Genomic DNA, 26,081 nt, shown 5'->3' with positions numbered 1-26,081 from the left:
TAAGGGAAGATTTCTTCTTGTTGACCACACCTGAGGGATTCCAGAATGGTGATGCTCATTTGGAGAGGACTCGATAATCACATTGGGCACTGGTCCAAAAAAAGGATATCCTCTAAATAGAAAAGCATTCTGATCCCCCTGGTCCTCAAGTGCTCCACCACAGGTTTTAGAACCTTGGTAAAACACCACAGAGCGGATGATGGACAGAAAGGGAGCGAGGTGAATTCGAAAATCTGAGATCGCCATTGGGACTACAGTAAGCGCTTGTGAGAAGAAAATATGGGGATCGTGAGAAGCCTCTTTTAGATCGAGGCGCACCATCCAATCGTTAACCTACAATAATTGCCTGAGGTTGTGTATCCCTACAGAAGGCCAACCACTGGTTGAACTCTCAGATTTATTACTGGGTGTGGGCCTCGTCCCTTTTTTCACTAGCAAAAGGTTGCTGAGGAAGCCATAGAGGCCTTAACAGCTTCTCCCTTCTCCAAGAGTTGTGAAGTCTATGCATCCATGATATCGGATTGGGAAAAAACTAGGATGCGCGGCCTGTGAGGCTGGAATGGGGAACCATAAGTCTATGTGGAAGCCCATCCGTGTTAAAGCACCCAGGTGTCTGAGGTAAGAGCCTCTCCGTTTTGGAAACATTTTGACAGTAGCCCCAAGTTTGTTCCTCAAAAGGAGTTGAACACCCACCTCTATGGTGGGGGTTAAATCTGGAGGGACAGAAGTTGCCGTAACCGGGATGAGGCCTGCCACTGGCGCCACTAAGACTGGGGAGAAGACTGTTGGATTACCTTCTCGAACAGCGCAACTTCAATCGAAACACTTGAAGCACTGCAGACAAAAGTGGGTTTACAAATAAAGTTCTGTAGATCCCGAATGCAGGTGTCACCATCACCACATTCAGATTCCTTACCTGAAAATGTCTCCTGGGGTCCTAGCCATGCCCCTTGGATGCTCTTGAGTCGCTCTTGCCGTAGCTGCCTCTGCAGGGGAAAAGGGCCCCAAACCACTTCTGATCCTGCCACGTACTCATGAAGACTTAGATCCCCTGAGAGTCTTGGAAATTAATCTGTTCAGTCAAGCATTTCTTATCTCACCTGGTTCCCATAAAATGCTTGGACGGTAAAACTTTCCTAAAAGGGATTTGGGCCTTGTCCAGAGGGGAAGACAAATTGACTAGACTCATTCATGAAGGGTTATTAGAAGAGAACACTGCTTACCACCAGGTCCAACTTGGGACTTGACAAGCACCCCAACCTAAAGTCCACATTGATTAGTTCGGACTGTCTTCATTCTTTAGACAGCGCACAGTTTGGGTTGCCTAGCCATAGTCTGTCTACCAGTTTATTTTGAAGTTCCTTCCTAGATCAGTCAGTGCCTTTCTTTATGGTCATTGATGAAGTTTGCCAGAAAATAGGCCATTTTGCCAGCATTTTGTTCACCATGTCCACTTACATTTATAAAGAGAGATGTGGGCACTTCACCCTTCAGCAAAAACTAATACCTCCTTGTCGAGGGACTTGTGGATATTGCTGGCCACATAGTGCACCACCATATTTGCCAGAACAATTTGAGGAAATTGGTGTGTCCAGGGTGTGCTCTTGCTTCATTGGGAATTGGACCCTTGCGGACACTTCATTTCTCAGAAGTTCTGGTCGGCTTGCTCCCTGCTCCTCTTCTGACACACTGAAATTGCCAGAACTGCTCTCATCTGCACCATCCTTGTCACAGGATTATTCAGGGTCTTTGTCCACATTTTTATGAAATTATATGGGGTATGAAGATGAGTTTTTGTGAAGGGCAATTACCCAGGAAGGTGTGTCCTGACTCAAGCACAAAATGTAGTTTTGAGGCCACTCGTAGTAGGTGAAATGCTGTTTGGAGAAACCGAATAGAAACCGGTACGTTTTTGAGGATTCCAGAAATGTGACACCTTTTTTGGCATGATGATTTAAGAATATGGCAGTATCCATAAAATAGGTGATGCCTCCCATATGAGCCTTCCTGAATTCTGAAATGAGGGGTATGTCTTTTTGAAAGTCTCCAACCCTGTCGGGTACATCCAAATAGACCGCATCTTTTTGTCTCCTCTGATTGCAGTTCCGAAGGACCCATGAGCCTTCGGCGTTCAGACTTCCCATGAACTGAGGATCTTCCTTCTCACAGGCAGTGATAGACGGTATCCTGCTGCATGGAGTAGAAGCGACACCAGAGTCAGACACCTGAGATCATCTTGCTGGGCTGTGGGATTGGGGCAGAGGGAGAACCGGAGGATCCGAAGCTAGTAACTTGGTCACCTTCACAGACCTGAATGGAGAGTAGCCTTGCAGCTCAGTGAGAGCTCCTCCTAATTATTTCTGGTGTATCCACCCATTAAATTTGATTAATTTTCCTTGATAATGGCACCAGAAAAAAAAAATCCTTAAGTTTCACTGAATCTGCATCCTCTCTAGGTGCCTCATGAGTACAGTATGCGCTACCCTACAGCTCCTGTAGGTGTCACGAGGGTCATGGGGTGCCTTGACAGACTGCGACCGTAAAGGAGAACAGAAAAATAGATCTGCCCCTCGACTTACCTCCGTGCTTGGTGTTCTCATCCTGTGTCAGTTTGGGTGCAGTCTGGTAGGTTTTGGAGAGCATTGCGGACCGCAACAACGGACAGCTTGCTGAAACTATAGCTGTGCATGTACCAGGTCATGCCTGAAGGCTGGGACATCCCAGTGCCCTGTGCACATCTGAAGATTTGAATTGTCTGCCCGAGCTACATATAAGGGCAACCACAACTTCCCACTGATGCCAAGTGCGTGGAGTGGGCCACCATGCTCACACGGCCTTTGTCAGACAAAACACCACCAATAGAAGAAAAAGAAAAAAGAAACCTGTTGAAGGCCAGACTTCTCCATACACGTACCCTCCTATGAATGTGTAATGCAGTGGGGTAGAGATGATATTAGGAGGTCACTAAAGTCATTACACATATCAGTAGATCAATGAGCCTACAGCAGAGCCATCATATCCATAAAAGAAAAGCGAGCATGAGGATCACCCAAACTCCCACCACCCTTACTCCCGCCTTCCACTTCACCAATAGAAGAAAGGACCCATGAGGTAGGGATTGGAATGAGAGAGACTAAGATCCATGCTGTACTGTGCTCTGATATCCGAAAGGGTCATGTTCGCGAAATATAAAACTGATTAAATTGTTCTTGATGTCTTACCTTCCAATTTCTGGTTTGAGTTTGGTTCAAGGCTTGTGCCAACTTGAGTTCTGGCACCACCCTCTTCACCTGTTTCCTTTGCATCAACCCTAGTGTTGAAGGATGATTTGCAACCTATTGTGCTGTGAGAATCTGAGCAGTATCCACCATGATCTGGACAAAGGTGCGCCTGCCTACCACTGGATTGCAGCCAACAGGAAATCCTTCAGAGACGGACATATGGCAAGACTCAAAGTTTGCACGATCTTTTAGGCACAGACTTGAAGAATGACAGTTTTGATTAAATTACTAATTGTCCCCCTATATGATGAGATAAGCTGGCGTGAAGAACTCAAAAATGCCTGTGTCCTGAATACTTCTCCAGATATTGGCTTTGTCTCTCCTCTTGGTCCTGCAACTGAGAAAAGAGCCACCTCTGCCATTACGCGAAGGGCAGAAGAAGTATTCGATCTACAATTCAACTATGGAGGTGAAGACTAGAGTTCTGAGAGAGGTTCTTCAGCCTGGTCAAGTGTTTACAGAACCTCTGTTGCCATTTAATGAGGCCCTCGTGGATACCCTTTTGGTCAAAAACAGTATTCAGGACCACCAGTAAATAGGCCGTTTGCTCAACATCCTCGTCCAACACCAGGTGACTCCGCCTTACTTACACAACTATCCTAACACCTTTCTTTGAAGACAGAGAATAGAAACATTTGACATATTTTTTCCTCTGGGTCTTGCTTGTGCTCAGTAAATGCTGGCTGTCTTCTAGCTTTGCCACCCATGTCCTCTGGGACACTGGCCCAAGTTTTACAATGGATGAACTTCGGCGTCCCTAACCATCCAAGATTGCTGTGAGGCAGCAAAATTTGTGATCCATTCTGGTTTGGACACGACGTGACTTCCTAGGTTGGGTGATGGACAAGAGTGTGGTGCTTCGTCCCCACTCCTGCATGAGGTCAATGGGCATCTCCGGGGATGTCTAGATGTCCATAATGGCCTTACCCCTTTGATGGCTTTTGCCTTTTTGGCGACAAAGCAAATTCGGTTCTTGAACGGTTTAAAAAAAAAAAAAGAGATAAGCAAGGCCACAGCCTCTTATGCACATGCAGCCACGAAACTACGTCCGTGTGGCCTTGCTGGCACTCAGAAACCCCGTCTGAACCAGGATCCGATATTTTCTCCAAAGGCAGCAGGCCATCGCTTCAGACAAGTGGGTTCTCCAAATTCTGCATTGTGGTTGTTCCCTTCCATTTCTCTTCACTCGCCTCCCCTTCTGCCACCAGCTGCTGATGACCACCTGTCTATCTTGAAGTAGACAGTGCATGCCCTTTTTGGCTAAATGATCCGGTTAGTGGCCTCCAACGTTGTAGCTGAGTGTCACTCTGGCTACTTTGCCCCATTTTAGATCATCTCCCTCTCAACGTCTTACTTTGGAAGGACCAATTCAAGATGCTCATTGTCCTGATTTGACAACGTTTCCCTTTGCAGATGCTCCATTCAGCACAGCTAGTTTGGCTATACTACGGCTTTATGCTTTCCTCCAGAGTTAAGTCCAGGTCATTTGGCCTGTGATCTCGATGTTTCAGCCGCTATCCTGGATCTCAGTCCAAATCACTTACACACTGTTGGGATTGAAGGCCTCCACCATCGTTCTGCTCAAACATCCCCAATGGCATATGGGTGCTCTGCAGTTGGACTTCTGGTTCCTTTGGGCACAGCACCAGGACAATCTGTCAGATTGTATTCATATTTTGGAATAGACTGCAAAAGATCTGCAGTGGTGGCTGTTGGACTGCAATTGGGTAACTGGCTGTCCCCTCTCCCTACCCACCCAGATTTGACAGTGGTAATGGATGCATTTCTTCTGCATTTGGGAGGTCATCTGGGAGAAGTGGAGGTCAGAGTTCTCTGGTCTCCAGTACGGACATGATGCCTCATTAATTTGTGGAGTTGGTTCTCCGGCGCTGAAGGCCTTTCTGCCTTTTTTTGGAGGAAGACGTGCAGTTGCTCACTGACCACACCACCAAGAGGTTTTTCTCCAACAGGCAGGGTGTGGTCTTGGGGTCTAAGTCAGGAGGCTGTGAGTGGGTGAACCTCTAAGGAATTTCTCTGGTAGTGAACCACCTACCAGGATCACTAGGGCAGATAAACTCTTCCGCCGACTAAGCAGATTATGAATGGCAGTTGCACCCGGAAATTGTGAAAGGTGTTTTCCATTAATGGGGAGAACTCAGCCTCGATCTTTTCACCACCGCCTAGAATGCTCACTTTTGCACAATGGCATTTCAAGGCAGGTCTTCCTTGGAGACGCATCCCTTTTAGAGTGGAGCTCAGGCACTATTGCTTGTCTTCCTGTTGTTGCCTCTTTTGCATAGAGTTCTGAAAAAGATCAGAACTGGACCCAAGTCTTCCTAGTGGCACGATATTGGACCAGGACACTGGTGCCCGGAATTTTTTGCATTTCCTCCGACTGAACTGCCTCTTCGGGAGGATCTTTTGCTGCAGTACCAGGGCAAGGTACGGCACCGGGCCTGCACAGTTTGCATCTCCAAGCTTGGAGATTGTGCAGTGGTAGTTGACCTTCCTTCTAAGGTAGTTGATGTTATCTTAGTGGAGAGCATCCTTCCACAAAATAGAGATACGCCAGTCATTGAGATAAATTTGTGGCTTGGTGTGGCACCCACCAAATTGACGCACAACAAACCAAGTTGTCTGAAGTATTGTTGCTTGTTTTGTCCCTGGCCCAGAATGAATTTGCTTTGGGCTCTGTTAAAGCCTAATTATCTACTTTTTGGCATTTTTGCAGTTGCCGGGTTGGCCTTTATTTAAGTCAACTGATGTGATGAGACTTTTTAAAAGTTTGCAACAGTTGTTTCCAGCAACACCCTTTGTGATTCCACATTAGGCCTTAAACTTAGTTGTCATTTTTGATGTGCACTCCTTTTAAGCCAATACACAGTTGTCCCTTACGCCTTCTGACGGTAAAAAGCTGTTCTCGGCAATGGTTAACAACTGTAAATTACCATAACCCCAAATCTCTGCCCCATAAAGAGAGGCACCCTGAGCCGTTGCTCGGTAAACTTCCACAGCAGGGGAAATAGCACTAGAGTTTGTTTGATTATAAAACCTTAAAATGGCATTGGATCTGTGTTCAGTAATTAATTTTGAGTTCTCAAATTGGTTTGCCCACCCTAAATTGTTTTTAAGTCTGACCCACCAAATAATCAAAACGATGTACTCTGCCCAGGGCCTCGCCCCCAGCATGAATACTATGACTTCCTTTTTTCTTCTTTCCAAAAACCATATACTTAAGTTTTGTTTATATTCAGTTGTAAGCCTTTCAAATGACAACATTTTTAAAAAGTATCAATTAAAATTTTGAGGCCCATCGGAGATTTAGATATGAAAAGGGAATCGACAGCAAAAAGTAAAATGGGTATCTTTTTGTTATTTAAAATTGGAGAGTCATTTTTACAATGTTTTAGGGTGTCCACAACATCATTAATATATAGAGAACATAGTGTGGGCGCTAGCACACAGCCCAGGCGAACTCCTCGCTCTATGGGAATATGATCCTTCAATTCTCTATTTGGACCCCAGCGGTCCTGTGCAAAATTATTCACATGTAATCTACTTATTAAATGCACTAGGCTGACCGTAGCACCCATGTTTATCAGGGTTTACCAAAGCGCCGATCGTGGTATAAGATCAAACGCTGCTCTAAGATCAATAAATGCCACGTAAAGTTGTATTTTCTGAATTAAAACATATTAAAACAATAAATCTAAAAATGTGATCATTTGTACTAATTCTTCGTCTAAAACCTGCATGGAGGGGAGATAAATTCTCTTGTGTAGCCATCCAATCCAAAAGTCTCATCAGGATTTGTTTCGAAAAAATCTTTTGGGCATTATCAATGAGGCTGATAGGCCTATAATTAGATGGCTCCCCTAGATCACCTTTTTATAGCTATAATGTCAGCTCTAAGTCATGAGTCTGTTACCTTCCCCCCCAGCTGCAATAGCATTAAATAACATATTAAGGTTGGTGGACCATATTAAAGGTTCAGATTTATATAAGTCCCCGGGTATTTTATCTGGTCCAGGGGCTGTAGCAGTTTCTGCGAATGAATCGCTCTAATTGTTTCGCCTAAGCTAAATACAATAGGAGGAGTTGGATTTAATATAGGCCATACATTTAGAAAGCTAGTGCTATCAGGGACCTGGGAGTCGCCAGAAGCATAAATCATTGTAAAATGAGATACCCATTTATCAGGGGAAATATTATATTGATGTAAATTAGGTTTTTAGTTTGGGTAACAAGGCGCCAAAATAGTCTACGGTCATTCCTTTTCCCGGCATCCAAAATATCTTGCCATAAGTTATTATTCCAATTCCTCTTGGCTTTAATCAAGGTAGATTTGTAGTGAGATCTTGCTGCTTTAACATTAGTACAATTTCCCTCCATTATAGCCTTCCTCAGAACTGACTTGGCTAACTTGCAAGCTGGATTAAACCATTTCTCCGCCTTCAATGGATTAGAAGTCCTAATAGTGCAATTTTGGTAAAAAATCTCCCATAAGGCATTAGATAGGCCAACATGAATGTCTAGAATAGGAACTACATCTATATTCAGTCCCACATATGCTTCAAAGTATGTAACATAAAGTTTGTAAATCTGTGAGAACAGTTCCTGATTAGACCTAACATTTGGCCACGAAACATACCGGCGATTATTAGTTACCACAGGGGCAGGTACCATAGGTTTGTGGTTATTTTTATCTTGGTTTAAAGAGTCACTAGTCAAAGTTACTTCAAGGGAATTAGGATCACTATCAAAGCGCACCACCACTTCCATATCATACAGTAGAGGCTATAAAGTTACATCAACCAAGACCTAATCAATAATGCTGGTACATACCCCTCTTAAATGTAGCTGCCCTTGTCAATCAATTAGTGAATTTGTAAAGCGCGCTACTTACCTGTGAGGGTCTCAAGGCGCTGGGGGGAGGGTGTGGGGGGAGGGGTGCTGCTACTGCTCGAAGAGCCAGGTCTTGAGGAGCCTTCTGAAGGAGAGCAGGTCTTGGGTCTGCCGTAGATGGGTGGGGAGGGTGTTCCAGGTCTTGGCGGCGAGGTAGGAGAAGGATCTGCCACCGGAGGTCGTTCATGGATGCGGGGGACAGGGGCGAGGCTGGCGGAGCGGAGCTGGCGGGCTGGGGTGTAGAAGTTGTCTGTTGTTCAGGTAGGCTGGTCCGATGTTGTGGAGTGCTTTGTGTGCGTGGGTGAGGAGCTTGAAGGTTATCCTCTTGTTGACAGGGAGCCAGTGCAGGTCTCTAAGGTGGGAGATGATGTGGCTGCGGCGGGGGACGTTGAGGATCATTCGGGCGGAGGCGTTTTGGATGCGTTGCATGTGTTTGGCCAGGATTCCTGCGTAGAGTGCGTTGCCGTAGTCCAGCCTGCTGCTGACTAGGGCTTGGGTCACCGTTCTTCTGGTTTCGGTCGGGATCCATTTGTAGATCCTGCGAAGTATGCGGAGGGTGTTGTAGCAGGAAGAGATGGCGTTGACCTGCTTTGACATGGAGAGGGAGGAGTCGAGCATGAATCCTAGGTTGCGTGCGTGGTCCGTGGGTGTTGGAGCTGTTCTCAGTGCGGTCGGCCACCAGGAGTCGTACCACGCAGACGGGGTGGGGCCTAGGATGAGGACCTCCGTCTGGTCTGAGTTCAGTTTCAGACGGCTGCTCCTCATCCACTCTGCGTCTGCTTTCATTCCCTCGTGGAGTTTGGTTTTGGCAGTGTGCGGGTCCTTGGTGATGGAGAGGATGAGCTGGGTGTCGTCGGCGTAGGAGATGGGGTTCAGGTTGTGCTGGTGGGCCACTTGTGCGATGGGAGCCATGTAGACATTGAACAGGGTCGGGCTAAGGGATTAGCCCTGGGGTACGCTGCTGATCATGTCGGTGGCTTTGGATCGGAAGGGTGGGAGGCGGACTCTCTGGGTTCTGCCGGAGAGGAAGGACGTGGTCCAGTCCAGGGCTGCCTTCTGGATTCCGGATTCTTGGAGGCGTGTTCTTAGTGTGCGGTGGCAGACCGTGTCGAAGGCGGCTGACAGGTCCTGGAGGATGAGGGCTGAAGTTTCGCCGTTGTCTAGTTGGCACCTGATGTAGTCTGTGGCGGCGATGAGGGCTGTCTCGGTGCTGTGGTTTCGTCTGAATCCGGACAGAGATGGGTCTAGCATGTTGTTGTCCTCCAGTTGGCGGGTCAGCTGTGTGTTGGCGATCTTCTCGATCAGAGCGAGTACGCCCATTACACGCTCTAAGGCCCTTGCCTATTGTAAATGAGGCCAGTTCTAAGGCAGTGCTGGAAAACGATCTCAAAGGGGGACCAGTCAAAGGTGGTATACCCCATACTTCATCTTCCTCTCTAGTTGTCTCATTTAAATACAACAAAGGTTCAAAACTGGTATTAAAATCACCTGCTACAATGACTTTTACACTAGAATCCAAATTGTCTACAAGTTCCTCCAAAAGAGATAGTGTAGGTGATTTATCCAATCTCCTAGAACACCCAAGATAAATATTAAAAATAGAAAAACAGAGACCCGAAGAAAAGGTTACAGTTATCCCCATCAGATCTAAGTTATCAATCACCATCAAGGTAGTGCTGCTAACACAGCCATTCTTAATTAAAATCAAAAGCCCACCAATGGCTCTCCCAAAATGGGCTGCAGGTTTGGCCTCCACACTAGAACTAGTAAATCAATCAAGAGACACTTTTCTGTCGCCTTTTTCTGTCGCCCATGTCTCCTGTAACAAACAGATATTTTGATTGGCTATATATGCCAACCAATCTGGATCTACTAGTTTTGGTCCCAAGCCAGCAATATTCCAAGATAATATCTTGAGGAAGGGGAAAATACTGTTCTGCCTGATCAAATCATTTCCAGACTTAATGACTAGTAATTCTGCCTGGTCCGGTTTTTCTGTAGGATTAATACACCCAACATAAGAATACTTGCACCTATTATCAGTAGGATTCTTGTCCAAATAACAAGGGGATGAAATTAATGAGGATACATTAATGTAACCTTCTCTCATAACTTGGTTAGTTGTATCAGTAGGCCCCACCCAAGTAGAAACTACCTCCCATGAACTCGTATCACAGGGATTACTTGGGGGAACAGGAAATAAAACGTGGGCATTACTACACCCAGTATTGCAAGAAGCTACATAACCCTGGTTCCCAATTGTAACCTGGCTTACCGTACCTGCCCTAGTTAAACGCTTTAAGGATGAAACCGTCTTCATTAAGGTACCACAAACCTCTCCCCCTTATTCATATGAGGATCAGGAGTTCGATGTCCATTAAAGGCATCTGGTGTCCTTGGAACCATACTGGGGGTAGTAGAATTTGGCACCAAAGAACCAGATAAATCCATTACATGCCTACTCCTACAGATTCCAGTCTGACTCCTGGGGAATATTCACAAGGTAAGGATTATGTGGTTAGATGAAGAATCCCCCAGAAAGAGCATGGCACAGTGTGGTGTTCTGCAAAAGAGTAAACCGTATAAAAAAAAAAACATTGTCTAGGTCCTTGGTGGGACATATAAATGATTTCTTTCAAGTTGCCAGACTGTTTTTAAACCAATATAAAGAATCCAAATTGACTCTAAGAGTTGGATCTTGGCAAGGAGCCTTTCCCACAACAAGGAGGCAAAAGTGAACTGAATTTTTTTCTTAGATTAGAAAAAAATCAAACATGGTATGGTACATGCGTGTGTGCTTGTAGTTTTTTCAAAAGCCCTCTATATATATATGGAGAAGTGTGGCTCACTGGTTAGAGCAGGCAGACCCTGAAGCAGAGGTCAGACCCGGGACCAGGGTTCAATTCCCGACGCGGCAGGGTCTCGAGCTCAAATGTCCACGGACTCGATAATTCTCGCTTCGGTGCCTGACCTAATCATGGGTTCACACTCTGCAACTCTGGGCATTAAGCTTGCTTAATCTCCACAACGGCCCCCCGCGGCGGGATGCCTGGCTTTCACCTTGGGGATGCCCTGTAGGGGCTATCTCACAGGGAAAAGCCAGGACGGGTTCCCAAGGCAAAAGCGCTTAGACCCCTGGGTTATAAGCGCTATATAAATCCAAAAACATACATACATACATACATACATATATAAAGAGCCAGCATTACAGCTGTTTTTGCAGTGTTTTTTCACTGAGCCAAATATTCATCAATTGAGTACAAAAACTCTAATGACTAGAAGATTGTGGTGAATGAAAGCTGTGAATTTGTGAAATGTTCTCAGTTAGAATTTAGGGCTATGCGACATCTGTATTATATGTAATGTGAGGTGATTCAGAGGAAGGTTTTGCAAAACCTTTTTTTGTAGACACTGACTTACAATAGGAAGTCAAAAAAGTGATAAACATTTAAGAGATAACAGCACTTTCTTTCCATTATACATTTCCCTTCATCTCTAAAATATCCAAAATGGTAGCCCACAAGTTAGGTTCCTGGGAAGGGAAACGTCCAAAGAACGCCACCGCAAGAAATAAGCTAGCCACTAAGTTGAGATTCCTGGCATTTAGGTAGCTGCAGTAATTGGGCCTTGTGTTTACCAGCACCTATGGAATCCCATCAATCCCTAATATTTCTGAACTCCTGACACCTGTTGGAGTCCTGTGTGGTATGACTTGCTTGAATGCCACAACTACTTTTTTTAAACCCAGAATGACCCGAACAAGTCAGAGGTCGTTTTAAAAAAAAGAAGAAAAAGCAAACGGAATGTCCTGACTTTTTATGAGAAAGTTATGGATTTTCAGAGAACAGCAAAATGTCCATTACACTAAATACCAATAAAAGCAGTACCTCATGTTAGTGTATCTTCCTTGAGAGTAGGAACCCTAATCTGTGACACTGTAAAGTATATATACTGTAAGGAGAGTTTTGGGAACATTGTATATTAGGACTTTTGCCATTTGTCTAAATTCTGGATTTTACGGTCTAAAGAATCTGAAGAAAGAGGTATTTTGCCCCCATAATTTGATGTTTGTAGTTTATTCTTGGAAATAAAACGTTTTATTTGCCAAAAGCTATCTCATTTTGGATTTCCCTCGGTCTCTGGTTTTCTGATACGTCTGGAATTGGTAGGTTTCCTAGGGTTCTGGCTTACTTTGAGCCAAACTATTGCATTCATCACTCTTTGAAATGTCCCCACTCCGATCAAAACGTTTCCTGGTGTCTGATGTGTGGGTCACTGCTGAAACCCATTAAAAGTCATGACTGCTACTGCCACATTCAGGAGGACATAAGTTTGGGTAAAGCATTGAAAGGATGTTCCTCTATGAGGAAGACTGAAGGAAGCTACCTTGTTTTGAGGGGTAGGAATTCTGCCAATATATCAAACAACTGGTTCAGAATGTTGGTCTGGCCAGCTTATCGGATACAAGACCGTTCTGGCATCTAGCTATAAAAACCTTATGATATGTAGATGGTAAAAATATATGATTGGGATAGGTTTCGGTACATCCCAGTTGTGATGCAGATGACCAAGACCAGCATCATAAGCCAGCATTTCGCTTGCAATTGCATTCCAACTTTCAAAATGTGCTGCACTCAGTCTGCCTGTGGACACCCTTAACCCATAGACAACCATTACATGTCTAGTTCTTCATTTTTAGTAGGAGACCAGAGTTATAAAGTTGGGAACTGGTCTTGGCAAGGATATGTTTCTACTCAAAAGAGACTGGAGTGCATTTCCAGGTTTTGGGGGTAAAAAACGCCAAAATATCTCAAACATGATCAGCATGTTCTACAGACCAGCCTTTCAGGGCAAGGGAGGTCTGGCTTGATATCTTAGTTCCTACTGAATTATAAAATCTATGGTATTCAAACTTCTCTCTTGTTCCGAGTTTGATACTTGTCATCAAATAAACAATGCTTGAGCCAGTGGTTTTTTGATCTGCTCTAATATTACATAATCGATTGTGCATACTGCATTCCCAAGGAAACCCCCCACATTTGGTATTTCTTGGCTTTAGACATTCAAGGCAACATTTCCTTTGTAAATGTTCCAGAATCTATTCATGCTCATTAGAGAAATGCAACAAAATATTGGTCACGGTTGTTTTATTACATACGTCTCCACAGTTTTCATCTTCAGTCTGAAATTGGATAATATTGATAACGTGTTTGCACTAATCCGTAGCCCTGAATGTGGAGACAATGACAAATAGTCTGTACAGGTTCGCTTAGCGACCAAAGAGTTGTTTAAATGCCAATGTTCTGAAAAACATTTCAGCCCTGGTGAATAAATTCCCCAGTATTGACTTGGTTGAACAAAAAACTGCACTTCCTATTAAAACAAAAAATATTCCGGCTATTAAGCCCAGTCTACTATTGTAAGGTGTTTAAATTAGATTTTACAGTAACCAAAGACATCTCTGCTAGGAGCAATGTCTAGTTTTCTGCTTACTTTGTACTGATGATTAAGGGTTCTACACAATTGAGAGCATTTCAATTTGCAGCATTAAAAGGTTTCTCAGGACCCTGGAAGATCTTTCATTACTGTGAAATTCAAATCACCTTGATGGTAGCTGAGCAGAAAGAAACCTGATGGGCCTACCATTGAATGAATCAGGCTGTTACAAATCAGTAGTTATAGATGCATCATTCTCCTCCTGCGAAGCTCCCTTAGACAGTCTCAAAGCAAAGGACCTTGAAAGTGAGACCGAAGAAAACGCCACATAAATATTTTGTATCCCATGTCGCGCTGCCAGTTAAGCAGAATCCAGTCAACTCTCTCAGTAAAGATCACTGACAGAATATCGATGGACAGAATATCGAGCTACTGGAATATCGAGTCTACAATATAAATGGACAGAATATTGACAGCCTATCTCTACAACGGTAAGTACAAAAATATCGAAACCAAAATATCGTTGTTTAAAATATCTTTGTGAAATATATATATATATATATATATATATATATTGTTTTTAAAATGTCTTTAAAATATTTCAAAAACTGAATTAATATAATTAATAAAACATATTTAATAATGTAAAAACATGATCAATGTAACAAAAAAGTAAACATCCATATGTATTTATTTTTTAATTTATTAACTTAATATCAATAAACAATTATTTTATTTAATTATAAGATGTTAAAAAACATACAAAAAGTTATAATATATATATATATATATATATATATATATATATATATATATATATATATATATTAGATCCACATCCTTTGTAACGCCGGGACACCGTGACAGCGGTGCATTTAGGGGCAAAGGTCCCCCTTCGTTGTATGGAGGTCCACAAAACGTAGCAAAACTACGTGAATGCACTCCCCTTGAAAGATCAGGAATCAAGATATCCTCAGCAAAGTGCGCTTTTCCAAAAGTTCATGTTTATTTAAAGTGCAGCATCGTGACAAGTCATGGAATCACAAAACCCAACGCGTTTCAGCGAGGAAACTCGCCTTGATCACGTGATCAAGGCGAGTTATCGCGTGATCAAGTTGAGGATATCTTGATTCCTGATCTTTCAAGGGGAGTGCATTCACGTAGTTTTGCTACGTTTTGTGGACCTGCATATATATATATATATATATATATATATATATATATATATATATATATATATATATATATATATATATATATATATATATATTCCAGCTCATGAACCGTTTCATTCAGGAAACGAAAAGCGCACGAGTGTTGGTGGGCTGAATAAACTTTGCTGCTTTACCCCTGGAGTGCGCTTTTCGTTTCCTGAATGAAACGGTTCATGAGCTGGAATATTTTCCGCGAGTATCGGCGCGGAGCCTGCACCCGCTGTTAAGAGTGCCCTGGGATTACCGGTACAACTTGGAGCTTCAATATATATATATATATATATATATATATATATATATACATAAACCTGTAATATAAAAAAATATTTCATAAATTTAAATATTAAAATGAATATTTATGTACAAAAATTACACTACATTAACTATAAAAGTAGGGAAATGTTGGATAGCGCAAGGGATAAAATTACTATTCCCAGTACAGAAAATGAAACCGGAGGGCAAATGTTGGATAGCGGAGGGGAATAATTTACGATCCCCACTCCAGTGAGTGCAACAGTAGAGAAAGTGTTGGATAGCGGGTGGGTAAAAATTACTATTCTCACTCCAACAAGTGCAACAGTAGGGAAAGTTTTAAATAGCAGGTGGGTAAAGATTACTATACCCACTCCAGTGAGTGCAACAGTAGGGAAAGTGTTGGATAGTGAGTATGTAAATATCACTATTCCCACTCCAGCGAGTGCTACAGTAGGAAAAGTGTTGGATAGCGGGTGGGTAAAAATTACTATTTTCGCTCCAGGGAGTGCAACAGTAGGGAAAGTGTTGAATAGTGGGTATGTAAAAACAACTATACCCACTCCAGCGAGTGCAACAGTAGGGAAAGTGTTGGATAGTGAGTATGTAAAAATTACTATTCCCACTCCAGCGAGTGCTACAGTAGGAAAAGTGTTGGATAGCGGGTGGGAATCATTTATTCCCACACCACCAAGTGTAACAGTAGGGAAAGTGTTGGATAGCGGAGGGGAATAATTTAGCATTTCTACTCCTGCAAAATATTTAACATTAATTACAAATGAATCGTTTTTCAAAAATAATTTAACTCTCGCTATATTCCCCTATAAACGTCACCACCAATATTGTAAAGTATTACACAATTAACATAATTATGTAATAATTAAGTAATAACAATTAACAAACAATTTAAAAACAATCAAAAATAAATTAGTTCACACAATTAACACTATAAATAACTTTAAATATTGTATATACAAAATAATAAATGTATTAAAATTAAATTACGTCCCACCCTACTCCCCTCCCAACCCACAGCAAACTCATAAAAATATTACACAATTTTCATATTTATTATTTATTTATTAATATCCAATTAATAACGAATTAACATGTTATTGACAAAATTCATTACATACATATTAATTGATTTAATTAATTATAATTAAATTACTTCCTACCCTACTCCCCTATAAAACCACAACCCACCTCTCACAAAATTACATAATTAGCATATTTACTAAATATGAAGTATTAATAACTAATTATGAACAAATTAATTAGCACAATTGACAGTATAACATATAAAAAATATTAATAAATAAAAATATTAATTATAATTAAATTACTTCCCACCCTACTCTCCTATAAAACCACAACCCGCCCCTCAAAAATTACACTATTACCCAATTCATATTTAATTAATTAATAACAAATTAGCACAATTGACAATATAAATTATTAAATATAAACATATTAATTCGTAAACTTATTACTTAATTAATTAAAATGAAATTACTTCCCACGCTATTCCCCTATAAACCCACAATCTGGTATGGAACTAAAATATGCAAAAATTAATTAACATAAAATTAATTACTTGCCAAAAATTCAAACATACATTACAAAAATAAGCTATACTTTTAACACATATACTAACATACAAAACACACAACGTTTTTTAACGATATTTTGACTAACGATATTACTAACATCGATATTTATTAAAACAATATTTCTTACCTGTATGTCGATATTCTGTCATATCGATATTTGAACATCAATATAATGGTGTATCGATATTTAATACTCAATATTATGTCTGCAAAGCCTCTCAGTATAAAGCAAAGAGGGAATAGGAAAGTGAGAGGAATTCAGTCTTATGAGGATTTTGTTTGTGGTTGCACTATTGTCCATTGTGCATGCAAATTTACCTGACGAGGGCATGTAACACACTTAACGAAGACTACGTCAAAAAAAGGATGTCCCTTTCCACACATGAGACTGCAGCATTGTGGAGGGATTTCTTTGCAGGATTGTTACAAAGCAGTTCTGACACACATGCAACATAGCTTGTGAATCTGTGAAAAATGCCAATGCCGAAGAATTGTAGTTACAGGAAAGTAATGTTTCCTTATCTTTACTTGATCACATCTTTGATGGCTGTGGTTTGTATCCTAAGAAATATCTACCTTGAATACGAGGAGTGAAGGTTACTTTAGAAAAATCTGCAAACACTAGTCTGTGTTTGTTTGTGTGACAAATTTCCCACCACGTTTTCACCAATAATTTGTAAAGTATAAATTCATCCTCAAGACATTTCTTCTGTTTTTTTTACAGCTGAGAACATAATTTTTCATAAGCAAATGGATAGCGTATCCCCTTCAAAGGCAAATTTTAACAAGTGAGTAAATGTGTAAATTTTTTTTAACTTGAATTAACTGCTCTGATTTTCCTTCTTAGGGTGTTCTTTACAAAAAAAATGAATAAATAAAAATTTATGTAAAAGTGACCCCTTCCTGCTTGGGTATTTCATGTTATGTTAATCTGATTTATAAAGCGCATGTCTGCAGCAAAGGGATTCCAGGCATAGGCACAACTGACAGATTAGATTAACCTTTTTTTCAGTAGCTTACACTACCTCTCAAGTGAGCTGCAAAGTCGCATAGAAGGAGGAAGAGAATTCTGAAGTTTGGGCCCTCAATATGCAAAGGATTGCCCTCCTTGTTTGGCCAAGTTGACTCAGGGATTCACTGCTAGGTTCTGACTGCCACAGCTAGAGAACGGTTGGAGGAAATGGGGCAGAACAATCATCCTTAAACTCCGGTTGACCGAGTCATTGTCTTATCCATGTATCTCTGATGCTTTAAACTTGATAGGCTTGTCTATAGAAAGACCGTGACGATTACGGAGCTGAATGGAAACCAATGTGGCACAGAGGGCGTGCAGCAGTGTTCTAAACAATCTGAAGCCTTTTCAGAGATTATTTAGCAGCCCCCAGGTACAGTATAATACCATAGTTCAGTGGGTAGAAGATCCAGGCCTTGACCATCATCTTTTGGGTAGAAATAGGCAGGGCCGTAAGATTTTCTAAGGCATCTAAGAAGGCCAAAACAACTAGCAGACAGTTTATTAGGTTTTGCCTGGCGAAAAGATGCGCTCTGCGCATCTTTTTCGCGCAGGCGAAATCCTGATGAGTTCTGTAGTGTGGCTTTGGGTCGGCCCTCGTCATTCATTGGCTGGCTCCATAAATGGAGCCTAGCCATTGGACGAGGGGCCTGTCCGTCAATGCCGGACCAGATTCGGGGGCGTTCCCGACATTCTTTGGCTTTTGCCGACGTCACGCGAAAGCCGGGAACGCCCCCGAATCTGGTCCGGCATTGCCGGCACTTCTGCGTCTCTCCACCCCCCTTTCCCGCCCCCTCCCGCTTGTTGCCTGATGCTGGCCTCGCGGCCGCGGAGAAACCGAGGGAACAACCGCTGACGTCACCCGGGAGCCGCGCTGCCATTGCTTCAGGCTGCGGGAGGCTCGCCGGGCGACCTGCGCGGTGATTGGCTGCCTTTTTCCCCTCGGTTTGCGGTTTGTTGTAAGCTGGGCCAGGACGAGGCCGCCAAGAAGCTGCTGGGCAAAAGGTGTGCGGCCGCAGCGCTGGGAGAGGAGCCCACGGAGGAGGAGGAGGCAGCTTCCCGGGACCCCCAGGAGGAGGGCGAGCAGGATTTTCAGCCATCCGTGCAGCCCTCCCCGGACCAGAGACACTTTCTGCGTTCTAGCGTCCGACCGCACAGCAAGAAGGCGAGGAAGGAACCCACCGCCGGAGTAAACAGCGCCAGAGGCAGAGGTAAGGGAGTTATTAAACCCCCACACACGCGCCCTAAAAACCCTGTGCACCTATGAAATACAGCAGTCCAGAAGTTCAGCATCACCTGCGTTCGCAACTCGCTATGCCTCATCGCGTTCCCTCCCACACTCAAACTTCTTGTCTGCATACTCCCAGGCCTGTGTAAACTATACACATACCTGTACCCGTTTGCATCCCAACTCCACAGAGAGTTCCTTGCACCCTCACAGGGTTCAAGTTCTCGACTCACACAAACGGATAATCGCATGGATCCGTTCCACGGGATACCTTTCTTGGATACCATCCTTTGAACACTACACTTGTAAGTACTCTTTTGATAGAGACCGAGTCATTTTGAAACCTGCAGACGCGGCCCTCCGATTAATGATGAAGTTTGGGCTTTCTTATATTTTTCAGCTACTTTTACGCGACGTGCATTTACCGACCCGCAGGTACCACTTGGAACCCATGTCATTCTTCACCTTTTTTATGCCCCTAGCAGTCTTCACTTTCTGGTTTTAACGTGCACATGCTTTATACCTTATGAGCCGTTAATAATTAATGCACCGTTCTTCTTTTTTTTACCGACTTACTCACTTAATTATTCACTCCTTTTTATACCACTCATGCACTCCTTTGAAAACTTCTTGGCTTTCATTCGCCATTCAACACAGCATGATGGTGACACTGAGGGTACCATATGTATAACTGCGTGAATCACAGCTAACATTTGTTATTAACCACCATTTAGACATATATAGCCATTTCCTTGGTACCAGACCGTTATATCCTTCATTTGTACTTTCCCATGGCGACTGGCCCTTTTATGTCAGTTGTTACACAGTACCTGTTATTTAGTCTGTAAGCACTATTTACTTTATTGAGTTTCTCTTACTGCAGGCCGGACATGCCCTGCTTCAGATGAAAACACTTGTGTTTTTTAAGCAGCTCAGCCTCCTCCGTAACACGGGCGCCTGCATTTTAATTCCTTTAGCCTGGCATTATCTTGTGTGTTTCAAACCTCTTCCCCCCCCCCCCCCCCCTTAAGTAAAATGGATTTAGAAATGATTATCCAATTAAGTCGGATCCTGTGAGACCTGAGAAGCGTCAAGTTGTCGCATCCTTGAACTGGAGATAAAGGCAGAGATGGGTGAGGTGCTGCTATAAGGGTGAATGCATGTATTGATTAGCACATGACAACTTTAATACGTCTCTTAGCATCATGTAATCCAATGCTTCAAACGACACTCAGATGACATGAACAAATGCGATTCAGTATTTCATACAACTGCGTTTCGTTTCAGTGCATTTTATTTAAGAGGAATAGACACGATTATACAGGAATTCTGGAAGTGTGTGGGGGGGCTCGCAGTGTGTGGGGGGGCTCGCAGTGTGTTGGGGGCTTGCAGTGTGTTGGGGGCTTGCAGTGTGTGGGGGGGCTTGCAGTGTGTGGGGGGGCTTGCAGTGTGTGGGGGGGCTTGCAGTGTGTGTGGGGGCTTGCAGTGTGTGTGGGGGCTTGCAGTGTGTGTGGGGGCTTGCAGTGTGTGGGGGGCTTGCAGTGTGTGGGGGGGCTCGCAGTGTGTGGGGGGGGCTCGCAGTGTGTGGGGGGGCTCGCAGTGTGTGGGGGGGCTCGCAGTGTGTTGGGGGGCTCGCAGTGTGTGGGGGGGCTCGCAGTGTGTGGGGAGGCTCTGTGGGTGTGTGGGGGGGGCTCTGTGTGGGTGTGTGTGTGGGGGGCTCTGTGTGGGTGTGTGTGTGTGGGGAGGCCTCTGAGTGTGTATTGGGGGGGCTCTCTGTGGGTGTTTGTGTGTGTCATTTGCGAGAGATCAAGCTAGTGGCATTGTAAATGACAATGCCATTTATTTATGTTAAAAAAACCATAAATAAAAATATTGTCAAGAGCAATGCCAATAGCTCAAACTTTAACAAAGGCAAAACCATTGCATTGTAAATGCTTGTTTATTTGGTAGTCAATAGTGAGATTTTTTCCCTGCCAATATCCAAGATCTTTATCGACCTGTTACCTATATCAGCGTGCCACCATCTTAAACCCCAAAAGTGAGGCTGATTTCCCACCTCAAAAAACTCATTCTTAATTTCCAATAAGCTTTAAACAATTTTCCCTCATTCGCAGTGCCACTGCAGCTAGGCATATCTAAGATTAGACAACCTGTTATTATCCTCTGAACAAAGAGACCAAGTGATCTGCGTGTCATCAGCATAAGGGAACCAAATGAGACCAAACGCTTTCCCTATATCAGCCAGAAGGTGGACATGAACATTAAACAGCGTGGGGCTGAAGGAAGTTACCCGTTTAAGGTCACCCGGGTCAGTAATGACCACCTCTCTGCATTCCATACCAAATTAAGAGTCGGTCATACAGTAGAGAATACAAACCAATAGCGGTTTATTCTGAGTACAGTCAGAGCGGAGCCCAGCCTGCCCAGTCGCTAGGAGCGCTGCAGAGGGACTGAAATTAACAAGCTTAAAAATACATTATGTGCGTTCCGTGACTGGGCTAAAACACGCCTTAGTGGAATTTTCCAGGCAGGTGCTGCTAAGCAATCAAATACAACAAAAACTATCTCAGCACTCATATCTTACACAAAGTTGCAACGTTCAAGGATGCTCCAGTCGGGCCTGTCACAAGACAAGTGGGAAAGGGCCTCTGTCTAGAAATAAAGGTATGCACTAATAACAGTCTATTCATTAGTGAAGCAAAACCCAACCTTGGAGAAACAAAGCCCAACAGAGACCTTTTCTCAAAAATAGCGAAGGATTGGTTTCGACCATAGTTCAAAATGGCGCCTATACTAGAAAATGATGCCACAAATGCTAACTTACATAGAGCAATTCTAACAGGGCTTGGAGGATCCTTGTACAGAGTTTTCATCCTGCTTTTTTATTATCCCTAAAAATTTATTCTTCCTCCAGTTAAATGTTTATGAATCTTTGACAATAGAGAACTGCTATTAACACTGTTTGTTGAACAGAGAGAGATATGGCAAATTGTTTAATGTCTTTACAAAAGGACTGGAAGATGACCACTTAAATCCTCCCATCTTTAAATAGTAGATCTTTTGTTCCAGCAGATAAAGTTCTGGATAAAGTTGTCACTTTTTTTGAGTGGCCAAGTGCCACCTAAAGATGGTGATACATTCCAAATTCCTATACCTTTTTATGAACATACCACTCTTGTTAAGTGTATCTGAAAGAGAATATTAGTTATGCATTCCTCACCTTAGAATTACCCCCCAGGCTTCTGACTGGATCTGGAGAATTTTTCCTCAGCAGTACCCCTGTGCGTCGGTCGGTGGCGTTTGTCAACTCCACATCTGGCGTCGTGATCTCCGGGTTGATGTAGTGGTATCTACTTAGACGCCGCCCCTGAGCGCTGACATCAGTTCTTTCATTTTCTGTGCCAGCCAGCGCAGATCCGGAGTGAGCGGTACCTCAAGTCACTTTTTGGCTCTCTTTTTTAGACTTTTTGTTGACATCTTTTTGAGTTGTCCAACTCCTGGTGCACAGGGATGTCATCTCTGCAGAGCGGCTTCAAGCCTTGTTGGTGACGGACCCTCTTTTTGTGTGCCTCTGGTGCCTGGAGCGTGACCATGCCGGAAGTCGTGCTCCGGCTGCTGCGCCATGGCCCCGATGTCTTTGCGGAAGCGGTCCCAAAAGCTTCTGCAGACCCGGCAGTCGGCTCCGTACGCTAGAGGTCCTGGTCAAGGGGGAGGTCGCGGGACCAGACGTGGAGCCAACACATCACTCCTGTCTTCGAGTAATTCGAAGCACAAAAAGAAGGCGAAGAATCAGTCGCTCTTTGCATTCTCCCCGTCCGTCGGCCGACACAGTATGCGGAAGGTAGTCACCCGGTTCTTGCCACGGAGCCTGTTGGGTTGACTCAGGCATTCCCGGGTCCCGGAGCGAACCCTGCCCAACTTCGTAGCTTTTACAAAGCCCTTCACTCCATGTTTGGGCAGCCCGACTCCACCGGCCTACCTTTGGGCACCTCAGACTCGGCTGGGGGTTCTATGCCTTCGATGCTGGCCGCTTTGGCCCCACTGGGCCCCTAGGGATCCAGGCCTGGATCCCGATCGGCGCCGGTCGACCTAACACCGGCGCCAAATCCATTGGCAACATCTCCGCTCCCTCTTGTGTCCCCAACCGACGTCGACCCCAGTCTCCAACTCAACGTGGACACGGTGCCGGACCGGCGTCTGTACCAGCGCCGACTAGCACTTTTGTACCCCAGTTCTCCCCTGGTGTTCCCTATCGCCCTGAGTTGCTACCACAGGAGGGTGAGGAGGCCTGGGAGGGGTCTGTGGACCCTCTAGCAGACCAGTTAGAAGAACCGGACTGGAGAGAGGAGTTGGGTGAGCCCAGTGGTCTGTAAACCTCTCCAGATATTGGCATACTATCTCCCCCTACCATGGGTACGGAGGAGGGTTTATCATACGAAATGGTGTTACGTATGGCGGCTGAGGCCTTCAACTTTGAGCTTCCTTCGGTGGCGGTCAGGACTAACCTCCTACCCGAGGTGCTTCAACGGGATGTGGCCTCTTCGGATCCCCTGCTGCGGTTAATTGAGGCCCTCACAGATATCTTTAATGGCACTTGGTCCAAGCCCAACACAGGGGCACCTGTAGATAGGATGATTGTCCTTCGCTACGGCTCTGCCCCGGGCGACTCCATTTTCCTCTCCCAACACCCTACCCCCCGAGAGCTTAGTGTTCCAAGCCTCGACTTCCAAGGGCGCATTCCCTACCGCCCACCTGATAGGGAATCCAAGAAGCTGGACCATCTTGGAAAGAACATTTTTCTTCCTCCATCTTTGGACTGCGGTGGGACTCTATTACCGTTGCTGCTGTGTGTGGGAGCAGGCTGCCAACTGCTTATTCTTACTCCTAACCCTTTGGACCAGTTACTGCTCGCCGGACCCGCTTCGCGGGTCCCGCTTCGCAGTTTGAGGAGGGAGTCTGTTTGTTGCTGGAGCGGAGCGTGAGGGGCATTGGAACACCGGCGGCAGGGCTGCGAGCGAGCAGGAGGGACTCCGTTTCCCAGGAGCCCCTGCTCTGAACATTTTCCACACCTGGTCCGCTCTCCCTGCTGGCCACGCCCACCGCCCCTTAATAGCACATACGAGTCACCGCTGCGCGGGAGCGTCCCGGGAGAAGCCCGGGACAAGGGCGGGGCCGTTTTGTGGCCGTAAGGAGGCCGGGCTGGGCCAGTCCTCTAACCTTCATCGTCCCCGTTCAATCATTGTTTTTCACAAGTAAGCCTGTTACTTGTTTATGCCTGATTTACCCTACTCCTGCTGTGTGCTCACATTGCATCTACTTTAGCGGGTTTGCTTACATTTAAAATTGACTTCTACACACTGATGACCATAAACCCTATGGCTGCCATGCATGGAAAAAGTTCGTCACCTGACTCGGGGGGGGGGGGGGGGGGGGGGGGGGGGGGTGTAACAACAAAGGGACATTGGACAAGTATTTCAGAAAGCCGGTTGGGGACACAGACAGGGACTGTGATCTGGCGGAACGAAGGGCAGAGCGCCGACGCTCCATTGAATCTATTAAAAATAGATCCTCCAGGGTTGTATCACCTGAGAACAGTCAACTGGGAGCGGATCTGTTACAAGTAAATGAGAACTCGCTATCGTTGCAGGGATATCCCTTGCTCCTGCGAGAAATGACCCCTTCATTGTTTGTTACTAATAGTACGGAAGAAAGTAATGTTGTGGGTACTAGTGATATCACCACTGTAATTGAAACCGTACCTGAAAATTCACGATTACCACTTGGGAAAAAGAAAGTCGGAAAGCAGGGGGTTGTTAAAATTGTTGGACCACCACCAAATAAGAGACAGAGGAAGGGAGGGGTTCAGCAAAGAGCCAAAATCAGTCACACCGATTTTGGAAAGGGTAGAACGGTTACTGCCATCCCCGCTCCCACAAAAAATGTAATTCTAACTCCTGATTTGGACCAGGTTGCCCCACATGAAATGCCATCCTCCCTAAATATGCCTATATTGACTGCAGTCGGACCTAATTTAACACTTAGCAGTATTTCTCCCCCTAATGATAATTTGTCAACACTCTCCCTTGAAAATATTGAACATCTACTTAAGGCATTTACATCTCCCATACTAGAGAGGTTGAAGAGGTTAGAGGACCGATTGGGAGCTATAGAAATGGCTATTACCATCAAAGCAGGTCAGTTGGAAGCACCTGCAAAGCCAGCTTTATCCCCCATAGCTGTAGTCCATACCTCCTCAGTTCTTACACAAAAGGCTTTAAATCCATTAAGCAACCTTGCGAGTTGTTCTCAGCAAGGGGCAAATTCATCTAAGGCAGTTCATCAGCCTACCCAAATTAGTAAGAAGGACACTCATAAAGGGGTTAGCACAGTGGTTGCTGGAAATAAGCAGGAGGTAGGGGGGAGAGCACACCCAGTTAGAGTAGGAAACCAGAGGGGCCGCCAAGTCGAACTACCACCAGAGGCGGTCCCCTATGTGGTTGTACTCACGGGGGTCCCCAGGTTGGCAGACAATAAGAGGGAAGGTTTTAGCCAATTAAAAAATAAAACCATACATTGGCTCGGCCAGCATAGACCGCTCCCATGTTCTATTAACAATGAGATTGTTCACGTAAGGCGACTCCCCTGGCTGGGGAGCAGAGTAAAGGATATAGAGGGGGATTTAATAATTATAAATTTCAGAGATCCAGGGGCAGTGACACACATCCTTAATTGGATGCCAAGGATCACTGGTTCACTTATTGTTCCCTGTGATCTAACCTACTTCTATCCTAGATCTCAGGTGCCTGCCATAACATCTGTTGGGGTACTTTTTGGCCCTTTGAATAACCCTCCCGGAATGTCTAACAATCAATATATGTGGCAGGATCCAAATCCCAAAATGTCAAAAAATGTATTTGGATGGAATATTGTACCACATAGGGAGAATAGGAATAACTACAGAGGTATGGACCAATTGCAAAGTACTGGGGGAATGAATCATCTGTTGCCTTTCACCCCTTTTGAAACATCGAATAGATTTGAAGCATTCTCTGGTCTAGATGACTGTGAATGACGGTCGGGGTCCTCCATTAATAGGTCCGACTTGAGGCGAGCCCCCAGTACTCGTTCTATTTCCCCAAT

The 26,081-nt window shown here is 44.4% G+C and overlaps 1 protein-coding gene across 9 annotated transcripts in view; it reads left to right on the top strand.

Moving 5' to 3' along the window:
* RBM44 (RNA binding motif protein 44) overlaps positions 1 to 26,081 on the top strand; it is a 1,911,902-nt gene that overhangs the window by 571,058 nt on the left and 1,314,763 nt on the right. For 8 of the 9 annotated variants that reach the window (XM_078681327.1, XM_078681325.1, XM_078681323.1 and 5 more), the window contains one exon: positions 17,426 to 17,489. The exons of the other annotated variant lie outside the window; for it this stretch is intronic. In XM_078681327.1, the coding sequence (XP_078537453.1) occupies positions 17,426 to 17,489 (64 nt within the window). The remainder of the gene's footprint in view (positions 1 to 17,425; positions 17,490 to 26,081) is intronic. 9 annotated transcript variants of the gene reach the window in all.

The sequence above is a fragment of the Lissotriton helveticus genome, chromosome 3_1, assembly GCF_964261635.1.
Source record: "Lissotriton helveticus chromosome 3_1, aLisHel1.1, whole genome shotgun sequence".
Classification (NCBI taxonomy): domain Eukaryota; kingdom Metazoa; phylum Chordata; class Amphibia; order Caudata; family Salamandridae; genus Lissotriton; species Lissotriton helveticus.
The sequence above is the reverse complement of the archived record's forward strand: the minus strand, read 5'-3'. Positions and strand labels throughout refer to the sequence as shown.